This window comes from Triplophysa rosa, linkage group LG4, assembly GCF_024868665.1.
Source record: "Triplophysa rosa linkage group LG4, Trosa_1v2, whole genome shotgun sequence".
NCBI lineage: Eukaryota > Metazoa > Chordata > Actinopteri > Cypriniformes > Nemacheilidae > Triplophysa > Triplophysa rosa.
Genome location: NC_079893.1, coordinates 2,650,385 through 2,672,052, shown reverse-complemented (window position 1 = coordinate 2,672,052; position 21,668 = coordinate 2,650,385). Strand labels below are relative to the sequence as shown.

The following is a 21,668-nucleotide window of genomic DNA, read 5'->3' as shown; positions in this document are numbered from 1 at the left end:
ATAGACATTCAGTGTATACTTTATATGTCTCTGTCATTACTGCATTCATCATAATTAGGATAACAAACAAATATAAATATGAGTGAACAAAAGTGATGTCTTGGGGGGGTTGAGACAGGTTGATAAAAAAAAGTTAAACACTTTTGTTTAAAAGTGAAATGAAGAGGTGTATTTTTCTTCTCTTTGTGGTTGATCAGATTTTATGTATAGATCTGTAGAGACACGAGACAGATCCTGTTGCATTATTTTATGGTCCACTTGCGATGACGTCAGAGACCACTAGAGGTCTGAAGAGCTCTGGATGATCCTACCACACATGCACACATTTGAGTAAATATACAGTAAACTAGTTTACAAATGTAAGAATTGACACATAAAAGATTGTTCCGAACGTTTTAAGAGGAAGAAAAATGTTTACGAAAAGAGATTTAGCAGTTATCTGACAACATACTCGTTCAGCGGGAAACTCACATAGAAAATATTTTAGCATACTGTAGTATTCAGTAATCACTACAAATATTCGATCATAGTATTTATTAGGCTATATTATAGTAATTCTACAGTCTACTCTAGTGTTCTGTATTATTAACTAAAGTAAATGGATAAACTGTAAGAAATACTCAAATATTTACTGTCGTAAGGTGCAAAAACAAGTGAATCTAGAACATTTTTACTACAGTACATAAATACTATTCTTTCATGTAAATATCTTCATTTACGATGTGGTAGCGTAGAATGACAGCGAGGATAAAAGCCTGTGGAAAACCTTCATATTGCTAGCTTTTGTATTAGTGTGAAATGTTTAGGTCAGTTAGAGGAGATGAAATGCTGTGCGTGTTTGTTTCAGTGGGCGGAGCTTCACTCTCACACTAAATATTCAAAATGGCGGACAGTGGATCAACGACTCAAGATGAGCGCTCGACTGCAGGTAATTATTACATTTTACATATTCATAATCTTTCCATCCTCGTCGAGTAAACATACACACGTGTGCCACTCGTTTACGGATGAAGATTATTGTGTGGTTGTTATTGTGTGTTTGAAGTCCGTCAGATGAGAGTTGTGTGTTTGTTCTGTAACCTACTAAACTCTGAGCATTTGAAATGGCGCGCATGTTGCATATTCACATATGATTATATTTCAGCGGACGGTAAATCGGTGATAAACGGGATTAGCCCGCTCGATCTATGTGCTTTCTGCGCTGTCCGTGATGTTTGTGTAGTGTTGTGAGTGTGAGTTAGCAGCGCGGCTATCAACGCGCTTTGTCGCTACGCAGAGCGAGAGAACTCAACGGCCTCTCATTTACATATTCATATGTTTGTTCAGCGAACACGCGCACGTGAAACCTAAGACGAAGTTATAACTTCATTTTGTGCTGCTGCAAACTGATAACGGATGAAAAGTCGAGACTCTTTTTACTCGTGGACCCCCAGGGCAACATAAATACCCAGCAGGTTCTCTCCCGCTGTGTGCGTTTGCGCATGCGCACGTATGTGAACGACATATAAAGTGCGTTTCTTCCGGAAACTCGTGTAATATTTCAGTGTAAAGTAAGCGAATTGTAGATTTGCATAAGATGAGCTTTGAAAAATGCTAAATGTTATTCTTCTGCATAATCTAAGCACTGTCACATTTTTTTATTTACCATGAGGATTAAATATACAGAGATACTCATGAATATTCATAACCACAAACGTCACGAATGATTCATTTATCAAGCTAACGTTCTTGAATGCAGTGGAGGGTTTACTTTTAAATGCGTTTCTCTTGTGTTTGCCAGAAATATTTCATGTGTGTTTCTGTGTTTGCTAGTGAAGTGACCGTATTCACACAGATGTGTATTAATCGTTTAATAAGTCATCTCTATTAAAGTCCACTTTTCTGTTCATTTGATATGCAGATATAAATCTATTGTTTTGAATTAACCTGATACTCCAATTGTATAGACCTTACTTTCTTTTTTGTAAGATTTGAAGTACATTTGTGTTATTGCAGCCAGTTCAGTCACTCAGTGATGATCTTGATTCTGTCATGATCATGTTGAAGCCACTGCTCATTCTTGGTGCTTCATTTGTTTAGTGCGTGTGAGGGATTTTTCTATGAATGTGAATGTGTTGATGATAAATGTGTGTATTAAACACAGTTTTGTCCTCCTGTAGCTCACCGGTTTGATTCTGACTGAATTCAGTATAAAGCCATAAAAGCACACATTTGGATGATGTTTTGTGGTGGTCATTTTTACAGCGATGTTTAACACACAGGTGTCACGGGAAGATTGTGTGTTTATTGACGCGGATGAATATTAATGAAGTCTAAGAAGCCTGTCGCGTCCGGTGTAGACACGGTGTAATAGAAAAGTTTGGACTGCAGTTCAGTCTCTTCTCATTTCTTTATGGCACTCGTGTGTTTAATTATTCAGTGTGGCGTTCAGTAGTTTGAAAGGCTAATGAATTGCTTATTTAAAATTCTATTAATTAAAATATGTGCATAATGTATTGTGTGTCAGACTTTGTAAAGTCTCACAACAGCAGCCTTATGTAAATTGTGTCTCTCCAGCGTTTGCTTTTCTTTTGAGTCTCTCTTTCTCTCAGTAGAGTTGTTGTCGTGGCAACAGTTGAGGCAGGCAAGTTTGTTTCATTGTAATACAGTTCAGCTGATCTCAGATCAGTCTTTGATGGGTTAAATGAACACAGTCCTGTCGTGAAGCGTTATATTTATTTCTGTCCGTCAATCAATCAGGTTTTTAAGAGGTGGTTGCCAGGTTGTTGTTAGACAGTTGCTAGAGTGTTATGGCTGGTTGCTATGCAGTTGATAGGTTGGCTAGCTCAGGACCAGAGCCATTGAGAGAGAGAGAGAGAGAGTTGCGTCAACTCCATTGACTCCAATGGACCAGTTTTTTCACATCAATGGCGGTTCATGGAGGCTCTCAACAGTTCCCGGAAGTTACTAGTAACGCATGGCTAAACGGACCAACTGAGGTCAACTTTGAACCCATTTAAAGACGAAAGCCATTTAATGAATAAAAAGACGAAAGAAATAAAGCATTTAAAGAGAAAGCATAACTTCCTGAAACTATCTGAAGGCTCTATGAATCACGTGACACGTCGAAATTTTGAACTTTCGTTGGCGCAACTCTCACTCTCAATGGCTCTGGCCAGGGCTATCTGTGATATTCTGGTCCGTATTTAGAATCAGAAAGAGCTTTATTGCCAAGTTTGCTTTACACACACAAGGAATTTGTCTTAGTGACAATTCCAGTGCACATATAGTTGAAAGTGATAAGACATGTAACATAATTATGTAAAGAGAGTACACTTTTGACAAAAGACAATATATGACAAAAGAGCAACAGAGTGATAGTGTATATTGTATGTAAAGATGTGCTATATACAAGGTGTAATCAATGTGCTATATACCAATTATGTAAGGAAAACTGTATTAAAGTGATAGTTCACGCACAAATGAAAATTCTGTCATTACTCACTCTCTTGTCATGGCAAACCTGTATGAGTTTCTTTCTACCGCAGAACACAAAAGAAGATATTTTGTCAAATGTTGTTGACCGAAGAGCGATGGCAGCCATTCACTTGCATTGGTTTTGTGTCCATACAATAGAAGTCAATGGCTGCCACCGCTGTTCGGTTATCAACATTCTTCAAAATATCTTCGTTTGTGTTCTGCAGAAGAAAGCCATACAGGTTTGAAATGACAAGAGGGCGAGTAAATGATGACAGGACTTTCATTTTTGGGTGAACTATCCTTTTAAATCAGTAGCATAAGTAGAATAAATAGATTTTTTACGTATTTTCCTCAGGTTTGTCCTTCAGGATGTCTGTGGGATTTCTCAGCATCTACACAATCTGGATGAACAAGACTTTGTGTTGTTGAAATTAAAACAGACAATTGGCCTTTTGTCTTGCTGCCGTATCCTCCGTCCTCAAAGCTATCCAATTAATATGCTAATGAGCTGATAAATATTCATAGAGCCTGTTGAATAATGCAGAAAGGTGTGTGTGTGTGAAGCTTCAAAGGCGAGTTGTTCTATTGAGTTCTTTCACATTTCCGTCCGCTTGAGATGATGTGAATACTGATGTGTGTTTAGTCTTTGTGTATGACTCGCTGCTGAAGAAACTGCACATCATCCGTCAGCTGAAACGCTCACCTTTAACTCACTGATGTTATTACAGCGTCTCCTTTATGAGTGATGAGCCACAGGATCACTTGCCATGTGATGTTGTAGGACAGTTGTGCTTTTGTTGGATCTGTTGTGAGTTTTAAAACATCGTTTTTCTCCCTCTCAGCAGAATTAAGTAGAAACACGATGGAGAACGGCACGCATGAAGTTCAAGGTAAATCCTCTTTTTTGTGTGTGTGATTTCATCTCACTGTTGTTGTTGTTGTTTAAATGATTGTTGTTGGTTTCGTCTCTGTCAGATCAAACAAACGTCGTGACCATTCAGAAATCAAACGCTCAAGCAACGCTCAGTAATGTCCAGGCTCAAGCGTTACTTCAACAGGTAAGAACTCATGAGATGAATATTTGCTGTATAAGGACTTATAAATGTATAAATCTGATTTATTATGATGTGTTATGTGTCAAGGTTACGATGAAGATTTCACGGTCAGTTTATTGTGTGTTTGTGTGCAGTTGAGTGTGAGTCCTGCGCAGTTGTTGTTGCAGCAGACGCAGGCGCAGCTCCTCGCCGCAGCCATGCAGCAGTCTGCAGGTCAGCAGAGCAGCATCACCGGAGCAAATATCTCCGCCTCTGCAGCCACGCCCATCACCCTGTCTCAACCAATCCAGTTCGCCCCTGTGAGTGACTGACATGTACATCTCAACTTTATTCCTGCTCTGTTTGTGTTGTTGTCATGTGACACGAGTTACGATCAACCAATTACACATAAAAATATCAGAAATCCCATGTTTATTAACCATCGTAAAACACACAAAGTTGTATTGAAAGAACAGAAATGTCAAATTATTTTGTAAAAATATATCCGTTTTTTCCTGTTTTCAGTTTCAAGTCATGTGGTCCAGCAGGTGGCGCTACAGAATGAGAACCACTGGCTTGTATAATAATAATAATAATGTTGTGTGTGTGTGTGTGTGCGCTTGTGTGTGTGTGTGTGTGTGTGTGTGTGTGTGTGTGTTGGGTGTGTGTGTGTGTGTGTTGTGTGTGTGTGTGTGGTGTGTGTGCGCTTGTGTGTGTGTGTGTGTGTGTGTGTGTGTGTGTGTGGCGTTGGGTGTGGTGTGTTGGGTGGGCGTGGCCGTGTGTGCGCGTGTGTGCGTGTGTGTGCGTGTGTGTGTGTGTGCGTGTGTGGGTTTGTGTGGTGTGTGTGTGTGTGCGTGTGTGTGTGCGTGTGTGCTTGTGTGTGTGTGTGTGCGCGTGTGTGCGCGTGCGTGCGTGTGTGTGCGTGTGTGTGTGTGTGCGTTTGCGTTTGCATTTGCATTGCAGTCGCAGGGTTTGAATCTGCAGCAGTTTGTGTTGGTTCAGCCCGGTCACTCCATCACACCTCAGATTCAGCCGCAGTTTATCATCTCATCATCAGCTCAGGGACAGAGCGGTATGAACCAAACCCTAACCAACATCACACTTGTGTTTCAATCACGTCGTCTGTTCTTCACCAGTCTCTCTCTCTCTCTGTCTATTCGTCTTCAGGTCTCCTGCAAACTCACAATCTTCTGACTCAACTACCTCAAAGTCAAGTGAACCTCCAGCCGTCTCCGAGCATCATCACACAGGTCGCACACCTCATCTTGCACCTGTTTTTAATTCATTCACCTGGACTCACAGATTCTGCATGAATTATTTTCAATGTAAATCCTGTCGGTGACAGGAAGGTGTTGTGTCATAATGAACATAATCCGTTCGTGAATGAGCGAATTCTCTTAAAACCCACAGGCAGCGACACCGACAAGAAAAATCGCCGCCTTGCCCGTCCCGCCGGTGGTCACGACCAAACTCATTGACGCCACGTATGCGGAAGAAGCCAGCGATCTGGAGGAACTCGAACAGTTCGCAAAGAATTTTAAACAGAGACGTATAAAGCTGGGTTTTACTCAGGTAAGAGAGAGTCTCGTGTGTTCTGTTCTGTGATGTTTTATACTGCGATGAGCTGCAGTGTCTTATTGAAGTGTGGATGTGTGCGTGTCAGGGTGACGTGGGTTTGGCGATGGGGAAGCTCTACGGGAATGACTTCAGTCAGACCACCATCTCCAGATTTGAGGCGTTAAACTTGAGTTTTAAGAACATGTGTAAACTCAAACCTCTGCTGGAGAAATGGCTGAACGACGCAGGTGTGTTCATCATTCAGTCTGCCATATAAAAACCGCTCTCGCAACACTCAAACAGGTCCTTTCTCTTGCTTTCTGTCATCTGCAGAGAACATGACGAGCGAATGCGCGGTGTCGAGTCCGAGCGAGATGTCTCCCGGTCTGTGTGACAGCCGACGGAGAAAGAAACGGACCAGCATCGAGACCAGCATCCGTCTGCTGTTAGAGAGGAGTTTTCTGGAGGTTTGCAGTGTTTCTTCACGACACCAGAGGGCAGCACAACATCTCAAAATACACAAAGACTTGACGCTGTGTGTGTGTGTGTGTGTGTGTGTGTGTGTCTACAGCAGAGTCAGAAGCCGTCATCAGAGGAGGTCACACTGATCGCAGATCAGCTCAACATGGAGAAGGAGGTGGTGCGCGTTTGGTTCTGTAACCGCAGACAGAAACAGAAGAGAATCAATCCGCCCAGCAGCAGCACGCCCATCAAAACCATCTACAACACGTCCACACCAGCGGTACCAGCTCACCAAAACAACACAACTGGGATTCTCGTCTGTCAGAACGCACCTGACTGGAAGTCTTTCTGCTGTTTGACGTTCGTGTTGTTGTTGTGTGTCTGCAGGTGTCCAGCGCCACAAACACACTGACGGTAAATCCGGTGGTCTCTCTGAACACCAGCAGCATCCCAAACCTCACATTCACCGGTCAGTCTCTCAGATCTTCTGTGAATGTGAAGCAGCCGCTGATGTAAGCGCTCGTCTTTACCTGTGATGTCGTGGGTGTGTTTCAGGTGCCGCTCTGGGTCACGTGACCTCTAATACTGCGTCTGTCATCTCCATGACACCTGCTGTAGCCACAACCGCCCCCGCTGTGACATCACCGTCACTGACCCCGTCCGCCACAGCCGGCGCTCAGGTGTCCACGGCAACGACCATGACGCCGGGGACAGGTCAGCTGGTGGTGACGGGCACGGGGCTGGGCGGTTTAAACCCGGCGTTCATCACCCCCTCCCAGCTGACACAAGGGTGAGTGAATGTGTGTCTCATTCTTCCAGTGTTCGTCATGTTGTTAACTGGTCGTGTGTGTTTGTGTGTTTAGTGGAGCTCTGTTCAGTTTTGCTCCCGCTCTCGGCAGCACTCTGAGTCCAGCGCTGATGAACAACAACACACTGGCCACTATTCAGGGTACGTCACCGTCCGTCGTCCGTCCATCTGTTCATTCACATGAAGCATTCGTTTCATGAGGTTTTTTGTGTTTCAGCTCTTGCGTCTGGCGCGTTCCCCTTCACCTCCATCGATGGAAACAATGGCCTGCTGTTCGCCAACACCGGTAACGGTCCGGCCAGCCTGATGACCACGCCCTTCTTCCTCAACCCGTCCGGCTTCTCGCTGCTGCCCGCCAATCTGCTGTCAGGAGGCGGCGCTCTCAACCTACAGGTGACCAGTGACGTGCAGAGTTCTGTTGCTACGACGACCACGCCGGCTAAAAGCATCGCTGTGGCCTCAAAGGTCCAGTAGGCGCTTTGGTCGTAGACTCGATTTAATCCTGTTGCTATAACCAAAAACACTCTGACGTGTGTCGTTCTTCCAGCGCGTCTGTTGAGCTGAACTCCGTCACACTGTGCAAAACCTTTAAGGATGAACTTGAATTCCTTAACTAACGTCTAAACGAACCAAAAATGTGAGACAGGAAGTTTATCTGAGATTATTTCACTTCCTGACGTGTCATCTGTTGCTTTTATTGAAGGGTGAGTTCACATAGCCAAATGCATTTATTATGTTTTGTGCATTTGCGAGACGTGCTTTTTTTCACAGAATTCTATTCGATGTATTTGGAGGTTTTTTTTAAACGAATACTTTCACTTTATAAATGCGGTTAGACGGCTTTAAAAACGAGTGATGTTTAATGACAGCGAGCGTTTGTTGTCTGTCAAACTTCGTCTCGACACTGATTCCGTTTGATGTTTTCAGACACATTAAACCACTCGATCATCTGTGTATCGTCATACAAAATACTGGATGACATTTGCCTTTTATTTTTCCTTAAAAGTCATGTTTTAAAGAAATGATGTCGTCTGACAGATTTCATCACCGTGTACTTGCTCAACACAACACATTATTTCATGTTGATGTTTGTGAGTCCGCCAACTCGATGATGGACACACTGTCAAACACTACACGAGGCCTCGTTTTTACAAACCTCATCCGGCTAACATCATTCTAGCGTTTAATGCCATGTGATCACCTTTTGTGTATTTTCAGCTTGTTTGTTTCAGATGTGGTGGACGTTTTTTGCTTTGTTGTTTATTGCAAACGAATGTTTTTGCGAACAACTTTCATCATCGCGGTGTTTCGTCGATGAGGCCTGTGGTTTTATTTTCACGAGTTGATGTTCATCTAAACTTCGCAGTTTCATCTTTAGTTTTTTGAGATTGATCGATGGATTCATTTTTTCACAGACAAACCAAAAAAATATTGTCCAGACTTGCGGCGTGTTCACACGCTTTGAGCTCCAAAGATTTTTCAGGTTGAGAGCTGTTGTCCACATGGACAACATCAACAAAAAAAGCTTCAACCAAAGTGAGTTTGAAACGTGTGTGTGTGCGCGTGTGCGTGTGTGTGTGTGTGTGTGTGTGTGTGTGTGTCTCCAGCACTGATGTTTGTTGCTGCTTTGTGTGACACAAGCGATGTTTAATGAATAAAAGTTTTGAGTTGAATCTCAGAGTTAATGTTACTGTGCTTTCATCTAAATACAACCTGAACATTAATATATTCATCATCTTACTTGAGATCATTCTGACATGAAGCATTTGTTTTGTTATGTGTGTGTTGAAAATCTACGTTTGACATCGAACGCAAAACAACAGAAATGTCAAATCATTTCAAATCTTTTTAGTTCATATTTGTGTTGTGTGTGTTTGTGTCAATGATAATGTAGAAATAAACCAAAGAAATGAGCGTCAGCACCCCTGAGACAGATGCATGTTTCACACAAACACATACGGTTTTGATGGCTAAAACCGGGACTATATGTAAATATATAAAAGAACAATTTTATTTAGCAAAAATCTACTTATGGACACAAACCAAAGGTTCTTCACACCTGCCTTTAATCTTTTTCTTGTTTTCAATTATGATTGTTCAAATTCGTGATCTTTCTAGTGATCGTTCTCACTGCATGTGGTGGAATATGAAGCCACAAATATTTGCGTTTATTGTGTGAAATAATAATGTTTTTTTTTAATATAGAAACTTAACAGAAGGGCTGTACTGTATGTTCACTAACGTTATCGGACTTATTCCAAATTTGTGCTTTTAAAGGCATTTGTTGACTCGATCTTACACAGATTCATGTTTGACTGATGTATTTAATTATCACATTAGTTTGTTGTGTTATAAAACCGTTTCATTAAATGCTTGTTTTCTCAGATTGTTGTATTTGTCTGCTCAAGTTTTTCTTTCAGCTCCTGTGTAAAAGTATATAAACTGGTGAACAAAATGAATGACATGAGAAAAACGATTTTATTTGTATAACATTTGAAAACCTCAAACAAACAATTTAACAACCACAGATTTTTAAAATTCTCAGTTTGAAAGACTAAAGCAGAATTATGCTACAGAAATCACAGTAAAACGATAAAACATTTTGTCCGACAGCTGTGAAATAAATGAACTACAGTACACGACTGTGTGTGTGTGGCAATAATGTTTCATAAAGAAAAAACACAGTGTTGAAATCTGACTTAAAGACACTTGGATCCTGAAATTCTGATAAATAAACTCACGTTTGGCTTGACTGTTGTTGGGCTATAATAAATTGAAATAATATATTAATCTGATTATGATTGTTAACATGAAATCGATCTTTTACACCCACCGCTCATTCCTGAGTGTGAATACAAAAGCAAACACTCATGAACATTTTTATAAGTATCAAAAACATCCAGAGGATTTTTTGTCATGTAGTTCATGACAAACACAATTCTTTTTACTGTAATGAATGTAAATATTATGACAGTGTTTGTTGTATTGGAGAATTAATGACCGATAAGAATGAATTAAAGAAAACTGAGGTTCAGATGCATTACAGTAATGAGTTAGCATTTTTAATTCTTCTAAAACCTCGTTTAATTTTATGCGGTATATAAATATACTTTGATATTTTTCTGTGTGTGTGTGTGCTCACTATGAAGATTTATACATCATTGTAAAACAAGGACTGATGAAAATAACACTTAATATCAGTTATTGAAAACAAACCAACACGTACAGCTGACGATGTGAGAGACAGTGGACTGTATAGATTGTACAGAGGGATTGTAGAAAAACAGAGTTTAACGGGCTGAAGCAACAGACTGCATGTGCAGAGCATCATACGTGTCCCTCGTCCCTGAGCTCAGACCCTGAGAGAGAGAGAGAGAGAGAGAGAGAGTATTATTATTGTGTTGTTTAATGATCACACTTCAGAGACAAACTCACTCACACACAATCTCTTCAGACGGGACAGTAATAGATCAAAGGATCTGAATTTCTTAAATAGTAGAACTATTTTCATATATTCAGTTCAAAAGTTATGTATTCTTTTAATCTGCAGTAGTTTTTCTTAATGTTGTTTAATCTTATGTTGGATGCTGATGTCTTCACAAGTAGATTAGTTTATTTTGCTAAATGCTTGTGCATTATACCGCTTATTACACGGCTACTTGCCACATGAGAACAACTGGACATGTAATGTGAATTTGAAATATTTTATTAGCTCATTTTTTACCAAATGCAGACCTTCGGCGAGGACGTTTTAAGGTAAAAAACGACGTTCAGATGTCACGAACAGGCAATTTGGTTTAATCATTTGTAAATATAATGTCATGTGTTATTAAAAGACATATTTAATTGGTTAAAAAAACTTGTCAAAATGATTTGCTGCATCCGGGTTTCCGTGTGTTATTAGTTTCGAGAGGTTGTTATCTGGGAATAACCAACCTGCAAATGTCGCGACTGGCCAATCAGAATCAAGCATTCCAACCAGCCGTGTAATAAGATGATTTAATAAACTCTGCTTATTTTCTTCTATCATCACATCACATGTCCTGCCTTCTGTTCTTTCTCTTCATCTCGGTCTCGTGGTTAATCTGAGGTATCAACTTAAGTACAGACTTAGTCATATCCGGATGAAGAGAGATCTAGTGAAACTGGGCTCTCGTCTCTAATTCTCGAAAAAGAAAGTGTGATCTATCAGATACATCTTTTATTTTTGTATAGTCGGGGGGAACATTTGAACAATTTAGATCCCATCATCTATCACCAGACAGCAAAGATATGTTGAAATAGTGATGGGAATAACCTAGAACATGTTCTAAACATTCTTCAAATCAATGCTCTTTGCTATTTGGCAGAAGAAATGAATTGTATATATTTTTATTTTGTAGTGAGCATACTCTGAATCCCCCCCAGACTACTTGCTACTACTAGCAAGATTTCAATAGCCAAAGACAGCTGGGGGGACTTGCTGGTTTAGTTAAGAGTTTTATTTCGCCTTAGATGGTATATGTATACAATCCCTAAAGCACAGGTTTGATCAGCTGGCAATTTTCAATGCACATTTGTGATCCATGTGAAAACCCAGCTATAAAGTCATTTATTTGTGATGTACTATTTCTACATAAACCCACCCTGCTAAAAATAGTATTACATAAATTCTAGTGGTTTCCATTAAAATACCATTATGAACCACAATTTTCAAAATTACAAAATGTTCAAAAATGTCTTTGGCATTAATGGGTGTTCTATTGATTCCCATGTGCATATTGTGTTTTGGGCAGGCTTGTATTATTTTTTCAGCAGGGCAACCAACATGATGTAAAGAATGTCCTGTGAAAGTATCATCTTTAATTCAATTCAATTCCATTTTATTTATATAGCGCTTTTCATAATGTGCATTGTTCCAAAGCAGCTTTACAGGAGAAAATAAGAAAAACACAAAAAAGGTCAAACACAGCACAGTGCATGGTGTTTATAGACCAAGCAAGATTATTCTAGTAAATAATATCTAATAAACGCAGACTCCCGGTGGTTTATTTAGCATATTTTGCATGAAGTGAAAGCTTGGCTGAAAAGATGTGTCTTTAATCTAGATTTAAATTGGGAGAGTGTGTCTGACCCTGGAATAGTATCGGGGAGGCTATTCCAGAGTTTAGGTGCTACGTATGAGAAAGCTCCGCCCCCTTTGATGGATTGAGTTATTCTAGGTGTTATCAAAAGTCGGAGGTTGAGTTTTTACTATTTTGTCTCGTATGTTTTCGACTTTCTCTGTAAAAAAATTCATGAATTCATTGCTACCCAGGTGCGGCGGAATAACCAGGTCAGGTGAAGTCTGTTTATTTGTTAGTTTAGCAACTGTACTAAATAAAAACCTTGGATTGTTTTTCAGATTCAGATTCAGAAGAGCTTTATTGCCAAGTGTGCTTGCACACACAAGGAATTTTCTTTGGTGTTGGAAGCTTCTAGTACAGACATTCAACACAATGACAATACAATATAATACGATTTACAGTCTAAAAGATTCTAAATTGTGCATATATAAAATAAAGACTAAGTTTTTGTTAGTTTCTATGAGGTTACGGAGGTGCTCAGCCTTTGCTGCTCTTAGTGCCTTTTTTATAATCAAGTCTAGTGTATGGTTAAATCGATGAGTGGGTCCATTGATGTGTTGTGTTAAACGCCACTGCTAATGCATCGTTAGCACTATCTACGTGGATATTAAAATCTCCGACAATTAGTACTTTATCAACGTTAACCAATAGGTCCGATAAGAAGTCTGCAAACTCTTTCAGAAAATCAGTGTAGGGACCAGGGGGTCTATATGCAGTAGCCAATATAAAAGAAAGCAATGGTTTTTTACTTTCGTTTGGAACAATTATGTTCAACGCAAGCACTTCAAATGATTGAAATTTATGCTCCGTTCTCTGAGTTACAGTAAGAAAGTCTCTAAAGATTGTTGTGACACCACCACCTCGACCAACCAGACGTGGCTCATGCATATAACAGTAGCTTGGTGGGGTACGCTCATTTAGACCGTAATAATCATTTGGTTTAAGCCAGGTTTCGGTAAGGCAAAGTATATCAAAACTGTTGTCTGTGATCATTTCATTTACAATAACTGCTTTTGAATTTAGTGATCTAATATTAAGTAGGCCAAACTTTATGAGTTGGTTTTGGTCGTTTATTACATTGTCTTCAGGTTTAATCACGATCAGATTTTTTCTCAGAGTTTTGCCTAAATGATTATTTTGTAGTATTATTCGGCGGACAGACACGGTCTCTATGCATTTGGAAGCAGTAACATTTATAACAGTTGAGCGGGAGGAACACAGACTATGGTTAAAGTTTTGACTTACCGGTGGGAGACGTAGTCAAACTTTAGATTTAGTTTCACTAAGGTCGTGTCAAACACTTACAGTAAATCATATTGAAATAAATGGTTAAAACCAAACTCTGATGCTCATCACTAATAACTGAGCCTAGTTTTCACACTTATGAGTACAAGTTGCGCCTATTATTGACATCGATAGTTAACTATAATAATTAACGATGAACATTTGTGCAGTTTTATCAAGCGCCCGTTGCACGTATAGATTGCTGGCAGTGACTTTCACCTGGCTGGCCAGCAGTTCTCATCTCTTATCATTTAAAACAATTATAAACACTCTGGAATAGCCTCCCCGATACTATTCGAGGGTCAGACACACTCTCCCAATTTAAATCTAGATTAAAGACACATCTTTTCAGCCAAGCATTCACTAATACATAGCTAATGAACAGCAGCTACGCTAATTATTCTCTTTCTGTTTCTGCCCTCGCCTCGGGATGCCCATCCCGAGGTAGGGAGAGATTCCGCCAGACCCAGATGAACGTCATATGCCCATCCACAACTAGAGATTACGCCAGCTACATCTGAAAATCCCGTGCCATCCTCCTGCGAGAGCCTGCGGACTGACTGACCATCCAGCTCCATCCAAGGCAATTCCATCACCACCCAAGGAAAAGGCGACCATCTGGCCGGCCCAGCTCAGACAATTCCATCCCCAGCCGAGAGCAAAGACGGACTACCTGTCACATAAATGCTAAATTTACAATACTTGGTATTTAATGCTAAACTTACATCACACGACAGCAGTTTGAAGTTATGGCTGCACTCAGTGACTTTGATTGGAGGTAGCTGGGTGGGTGTTGTGGGGAGTGGGGGGGCTTGTTGGTTGTGGTTCGGGGCGTTTCATTTGTTGGGACTGTGTGGATCTGGTCTGGTTGGTCTTGTTTTGTGGTCGATGTCGGACAACAGAGGAATAAAGTTAATTATGCCATTACTACTTTTCCCTGGTTGTTCCTCTGTTGTCTGTTGTTGATCGCGGAATGAGACCGGGTTGGACCTGCACGGTTTCGGCGGGTGGGGCTTCCTGGGTCGCGGCTCGTGGGCTCTCCCTGTTCTTCGTGGACGTTGCTCGGTGGCTTTGGTCGGGGTCACTGAGTGCAGCCATGACACGTCAGAGGAGATCTGGCCCTCCCGGCTGAGCCTGGTTTCTCCCGAGGTTTTTTTTTCTCCATTATTCAGCATTGGAGTTTGGGTTCCTCGCCACAGCAGAGCAGTGCAGTGTTGGCTTGCTCACCGGGAGACTGCATTTATTTATTCATTTATTTATTAGATATTATTTATTATAATGATCTTGCTTGGTCTATAAACACCATGCACTGTGCTGTGTTTTACCTTTCTGTGTTTTTCTTATTTGCTCCTGTAAAGCTGCTTTGGAACAATGCACATTGTGAAAAGCGCTATATAAATAAAATTGAATTGAATTGAATTGAATAAACATTGTAGTACAAGTTATCTCTCCCTTTCTCCCTCATGTATTGATCCACCACACTTTTCTGATACTAAACCATGTTGTTACGTATCCTCGCGCCTTTTTAAGTGGGTATACGGAAATGATTGATCTTTTCTAGTGGGTTTTCACTGAATCTCATATAGATGAATATTTCTCCATGTTTCTATTAGGCATTATTGCTGTACATGCGTATATGATAATGTCACTGACCTGATACACCTGATCACCCCGCCGGTGTCGCTGCAGACAAAGAAAATAAGAAAACAGGCTTATGAAGATAAAGACTACCACATCAATGTTAATAATCACGCATATGTGTGACTTACATCAGGTTTGACTTCAATCTCACGATACGTGTCGTCTGTTTTCTTCTGCAGAGGCTTCAAGTCAAATCAACAGTTAACACTCATCATATAATAGAATAATGATCAACAAAATAGAATCATTTATTATAATTATATGTACAAATCAGATGATGAGTCGTTATTAAAGAAAGAGATTTTTACTATGCGTTATTCAAATATTTTGTTAGGCTGAAGTTTCCTTACCATGTATGCATCTTCTCCTCTCCTGCGACCCTGTAGAACATCAGAGACAACAAATAATCAGAAACACACACACACGCACACACACACACACACACACACAGACGAACAATTTGTTTCCATTGAAATGAATGGGATCATGTCGCTTTGTCGCTTGTAATCTGAACGGGGCATTAATATCACACGAAGAATATATGTTTGATATATGTGACTCACCCCACGAGCTTCTTCGGCCTGTCTTTGGTTTCTGACATCGTACACATCCCGGCCGCTCTTATTGATGGCCTAGAAAACATTCGTTGGTTTTTCAGTCTGTCTCGTGAGTTTATGGATCATCAGGTTGTGTGCGAGTGTGTTACCTGGTACGGCGATTCCTCTGGTTTATTTGTCTTTTTCGTGAACTGGAGGAAAAAACAACACCAACAACGTTTCATTCATTTCATGTTTTCTCGATCAATGAACATTTTGTTGTTAAATTACAGCAGTTTTTATGAGATTGTACAGATGAACATCCTAGAATCTTTACTAATGAATCATCATAATGAGTTATAATAAATGAATTGTAAAGACGTTAACGTACAAATAATATAAAGTGAATACAAACTATAAACACATATAAGAGTGATGTGATGATGTTTTTCTAGAGATATTGAGGTAGAGTTTGTTCTCATCATCATCATTACTGTTATACAGTACATGTCGGTGGTGACATCGGGACTTTGAGTTCCAGTGAACACACGTGTGTGTGTGTGTGTGTGTGTTGTGAATGTGAACTTTGAATAAAAAAGTATCTGCAGATGTAAATGACTGCACAACTCACCCGCTCGCGCACAAAGAAAGCGGTGATGATGATGCCGTAGATGAGCAGAAAACCATCGAGAATGTAACAGTATCTGGGGTCATATAAGTACGTCGACGCCTCTGAGAAGCAACACACAACAATATTCACATCAAATCTTTCTTACACTCATGTTCAAAGCACAAATCTTCACAAACATACTAATCGATTCACTTAAGCAGATATCACACGCAGGTTTGTGTGAGTTTTGTACTGTTCAAACTGTATTTTATGTACCAAACCCTCACAAATCTACACAAATCTTTCTGCAGTTTTACATTTTAAATCAAACCTCATTTGGTTTGTTTTATAATCATTTGATTGACAGATACTGTACTGAACACACAATGTAGATGATGTCTCTTATGGGGACATTGGGGCTTTATGTTTTAGAGAAACCTGTTACACACTTGACCTGAAAATAATTGAGCAGGAGAAACTTTACATCATTCCTATAAGACTTCTCTATCCTGACCGCTTAAATAACACAAAAACCTCGTCAGATACCGTCACAAATCATTTGCATTCAACAAAACCATTGTATAGAAACCTGTTACACACTTATAGACATATGAAGACTGGCACTCATACACACACATATCAACAGCTACAAACACACACACATACATATTAAGACGCACGCGCACACATATTAAGACACACACACACATATATTAAGACACACACACACATATTAAGACACACAAACACACACACGCATATGCACGCACACACACACATATTAAGACACACACACGCATATGCATACGTACGCACGCACGCACGCACACACACACACACACATATTAAGACACACACGCGCACACACATTAAGACACACACACGCATATGCATACGCACACACGCACGCACGCACGCACGCACGCACACACATATTAAGACACACATGTGCTGTAGAATCAGGTGAAGAGTTTTGTGGTTGTGAGACTCGAGCTGTTTTCTGTTAGAGGCGGTTTCTTCTGCAGAGACATCAAAGCACACAAGTGACACGCTCTCACTGAACTTACGTGTGTGTGTGTGTGTGTGTGTGTGTGTGTGTGTGTGTGTGTGTGTGTGTGTGTGTGTGAGAGAGAGAGAGAGAGAGAGAGAGAGAGAGAGAAACACAAGACACACACACACGCACTCACACACACAGGTTTTTAAGAAAGCAATGTCATTCTATTGCTAACACACTTAATTGTGTAATCTTCTCAGTGTTGTGTAGTGCGTCTAATAGGTTTCATTCACACTCATCCAACAAACACTAACAAATGAGAAGAGCAGTGTTTGTTTGATCAGCGTGTGTTGAACCTTCAGTGGCAAATAAACATCGAAATAACAGATTTACATTACATACACACTGTACAATAATTATTTTGGCAGACGCTTTTATCCAAAGCCACTGAGAAGTAGGAGCATATAAACATTTTGTCAACACGCTAAACAGTATCGTTAGTTTACTAAGCCATGCTACTAGGAGGATTAAACCTGGAGAAAGCAAAGGAGAGAATGAAGATTGTTTTCTTTTTTAGACACAGACAGTTATTGGTTAGATAAAGATCTGTGAAAAATCATATTTTAACAGGAGTTGATGTGAAATATATTGTGTTTTCATTGCACGAAACAGTAAACATGTTACAGACAGAAGATCTGCAAACGGCTCAAATTAAACATTGACCGGCTTCACCTCACGAGAGGAATATTTATGTCTAAAGCCATACATGAAAATAACTGAATACAACACAAGAACAATACTGCAACAAAGTCACTAAACAGAAGTGACACGACGGGGTGGACACGCTGAATTTTCCACTCTATAAACAGCTTTTAGCAAACACACCTCAGAATTTATATTCATTTGTTGTGTCCTTTTTCATTTCTTTTGATATTTCGATCACACTTCTTTCCCTCTATAATCTCTCCATTACTGCTGTTTGTGTTGATGCTTTGGTTATATTGAATGCAAATGATTTGTGACGGAGTTTGGGTTTTTTATGTCGGTGTTTTTAGAAGTCAGTTTTATAGGAATATATGCGGGTATGAATGTAAAATTCCCGCTTCTCAAATTTGTCCTGAACCTTTTTTTCTTCTGGGCTCTTATTATTGTGATCAGTAGCCGTGAACAGATCCTGTAAATAAATCACAAAAGCATCCACAGACTGCTGAAGATGAAATATATAGCCGTTCTTACAGTATATACAGTAATGTCACCGAAGCGGTTTATTGTGAATATTGTCACGGTTAAAGGTGTTGTTCAATACGACGCGCTTTATTAGGTTTCATATCATGACTTTAATGTTGCAAAACTCTCCGTTTTATAAAACTGTCATCTTATCACGTGTTTGTCATTATTTTTAGCAAGATGATGGCAAAGATTTTCAGAACAATTTCTGACAATAAACTATTATGAAGCTGAAACGTCACAAATCTGTGTGAATACATGAGAGAAACAAAGTGTTTGATTGAACATCGATCATCTAGAAATCCATTTGATGTGTAATAATCTATAGGACTCGATGTGTTCACGAGCTGAAATAAACTGAATAAATGACTGATGGGTGTAGCGTATTGAATTTGACACAGTGATGAACTTTGAAATGAGATGTTTTTGTATCAAGCCTAATTTCCATTTAGTTTGATGTCATTGATTCACAGAAGTGTCGTGTGTGACAGTAAATCGAGTTTGTCGCCTACTAAAGTCAAATGATTTTCCACAACATCAGCATGAAAAGCAAGCCCCATGTTTTTCATATCTGCATCATCTCTGGTGTATTTTTAGTTTTTCTGCATTTGTAAAGCACATTTGTATATTCCTTTATTCTGTTTTTATACGGCTCATACCCTACACCGCTTACACATCTTCTGTGTCGTGTATTTTCTGCTTTGCAACAATGCACATTTGTGAGACGCGCTATAGAAATACATGTACAATAAATTAAATATCACATTTCAAACGTAATAAGAGACGCAGAAGAGGGTTAAAGGAGTAGTTCACTTCTAAATTTGCCCCCATTCAGTTTCCATAGCAGGAATAAAAATTACTACGGAAAGTGAATGGGGCGAATTTTGAAGCGAACTACTCCTTTAAAGAATAAAAAACTGAAAAGATTTTGAGAATTATTTCTGAATGTGTAAAGTCACAACAAATGAAACATGCGTCTATTAACTCTTGATTAAAATTATGATCTGAAGTGAATATTTACATGAATTAACAGTTTTTTACAGGTCAGACGCATACATCTTTACATTTTACTTTACTTTTTTACATTGCATTTTCCTGCAATGTAACAAATGAATTTTTGAAATTAATAATCCACAGATATTCATAATAAATGTAAAATTATTACAGCACGATTTTTTTTAATGTTTGCGTCATCTGTCACAGAGCAGAACAAACAGAAGAAATGATCAATCTGATGTGTTTGCAGAATGGAAGTGTGTGTGCTATCTGATATCTGTCTGAGCTCATGGAAAACATTCACACAACGTTTGACAAACAGCTGCTTTGACTGTTAAAACACACACAGACTCACTATCAGTCGCTCATGAATGTGGCTGGAAACACACACACAGTGTGTTTGTGTGCTGATAAAGGTTAATAACGGTGAAGTGACACAAACTTCCTCCTTGAACATCATAAAGATTCACGAGTGTTTCCGCTCAGACTGACGAAGCTCCAGTGGATAAAATAATGAGATTTCTCATCGCTCGTGTGTGTGTGTGTGATGTTTATGTGAATGTTTAACACAATATTTACAAATAACTGTGATGATCACATTGCACTTGTGATAAATACAAAAACACTCAAATGTACCTGATGTGGTCACAATCTTAAGTCAATGACATTGGTGATAAATTGTTGATGTTTGTGCCTTTATGTGTTTGTCTTTGACAGAACGAGAGCAGCTTACGCAATCTAAACACGTTCACTTCTCAACTCAATGCTCTTTATATTGACAGAAATACATTTCAGTTCGTTTTATGCTCACCGTGTCATTATTGAGCGGATGAAAATAATTCCTTCATATTTTAAGAGCCAGTTAAACAAAACATCACAGTGACAATGAAAGAAAGTCTATACAAGGTGAATTTGTTTTTAAATGTTAAGCGAGATTACAAGGTTGACTTCTTTTTTTAATAGTGTAAAGTTATGATCAAACTAAATACACATGACAAGAATGCTGGATAATAATCTTACAATTATTATCTTCAAATGTAAGTTATTCATGTTTGTTCAATAGAAAAAAAATATTGCAAACTGTAAAGACAATAAGATTGAAGTTCAACAGCCTGAGACTTTAGTTTTAAATTTGACAACCTTTAGTTGTTTTGAATTCATAATTGCAGTTTGATTATATTTGTCAAAAAGAAAGTTTAAAAAGGTTCGGAGAGTTTGTCTGATACGCATAAAAAAAGTGATGAAGATGTGCAGCTTCAGAGAGAAAACCTCAAACACGCCGATACAAAAATGATATCACACACACAAAGGTTCTTTCTCTCTCTGACTCTGAAGAATCGACCCAATGTTTCAATATATATTATTTTCTCACTTGTTAATATGCAGATTCTGTGAAGAGAATCTTTGTAATCAGTAAAGTTCAAGTTTTTTAACGTCAGTAGTTTCAAAGATGGCCGTCTTCCCTCAGTTTCCCAACCCTGCAGCGGTCGGCTTTATCATGAGCTGAGCATCTTTACAAACATCACCATTCCACAGCAGACACGTCAACATTCATTCATTCATTCATCACGCGTGAACATGTTACCTGAGAGAGGTGTGATGGACAGCAGGACAGTCAATGTTCTCTTCTTTATCATGATGATGATGGTGTCAGAGCTGCTGATGTTCACGGATGTCGTGGCATAAGGTCACAGATCACATGTGTCACTGTGTGATGGAGTTGTGTTTGCTGACAGGAAGAGGCTCCTCTGAGCTCCACCTGTTTATACACACGTCCCACCTACAAACACACACACACACACTGGGAGGCTTCCACTCGCGGCCTACTTTACTTTCTGAGATGCCACAGTGAACTGAAGATGCCAAACAAAACCTGTGAGAGCTGTGTTTTAGAAGTAGTTTTCTGAAGTGTAGGGTCAAATATAAAAAGAGTTTTAAACAAACAATATCAAACA

At 39.4% G+C, this 21,668-nt stretch overlaps 2 protein-coding genes across 5 annotated transcripts; one reads left to right on the top strand and one right to left on the bottom strand.

Moving 5' to 3' along the window:
- Nucleotides 1-852: 852 nt before the first annotated feature.
- Nucleotides 853-9,704, top strand: pou2f1a (POU class 2 homeobox 1a). Of its 4 annotated transcripts, none has more exons than XM_057330659.1 (14): nucleotides 853-928; nucleotides 4,302-4,349; nucleotides 4,435-4,517; nucleotides 4,649-4,813; nucleotides 5,463-5,565; nucleotides 5,661-5,743; nucleotides 5,904-6,065; nucleotides 6,157-6,298; nucleotides 6,384-6,517; nucleotides 6,622-6,792; nucleotides 6,900-6,981; nucleotides 7,068-7,302; nucleotides 7,376-7,461; nucleotides 7,538-9,704. In XM_057330659.1, the coding sequence occupies exons 1-14, from the start codon at nucleotides 883-885 to the stop codon at nucleotides 7,792-7,794; spliced, it is 1,797 nt and encodes a 598-aa protein (XP_057186642.1). In that variant the 5' UTR covers nucleotides 853-882; the 3' UTR covers nucleotides 7,795-9,704. The 4 variants fall into 4 exon arrangements, with proteins under 4 accessions (XP_057186642.1, XP_057186638.1, XP_057186637.1 ...); XM_057330655.1 differs by having other exon boundaries at nucleotides 5,457-5,565; nucleotides 6,625-6,792; XM_057330654.1 differs by having other exon boundaries at nucleotides 5,457-5,565.
- Nucleotides 9,451-21,552, bottom strand: cd247 (CD247 molecule). The gene is made up of 8 exons (XM_057330663.1): nucleotides 21,299-21,552; nucleotides 16,518-16,618; nucleotides 16,057-16,098; nucleotides 15,914-15,982; nucleotides 15,701-15,730; nucleotides 15,479-15,532; nucleotides 15,363-15,392; nucleotides 9,451-10,679 (listed from the first exon to the last, which is right to left on the bottom strand). Exons 1-8 carry the CDS (start codon nucleotides 21,348-21,350, stop codon nucleotides 10,611-10,613), a joined length of 447 nt encoding a protein of 148 aa, XP_057186646.1. The 5' UTR covers nucleotides 21,351-21,552; the 3' UTR covers nucleotides 9,451-10,610.
- Between the last annotated feature and the right edge of the window lie 116 nt (nucleotides 21,553-21,668).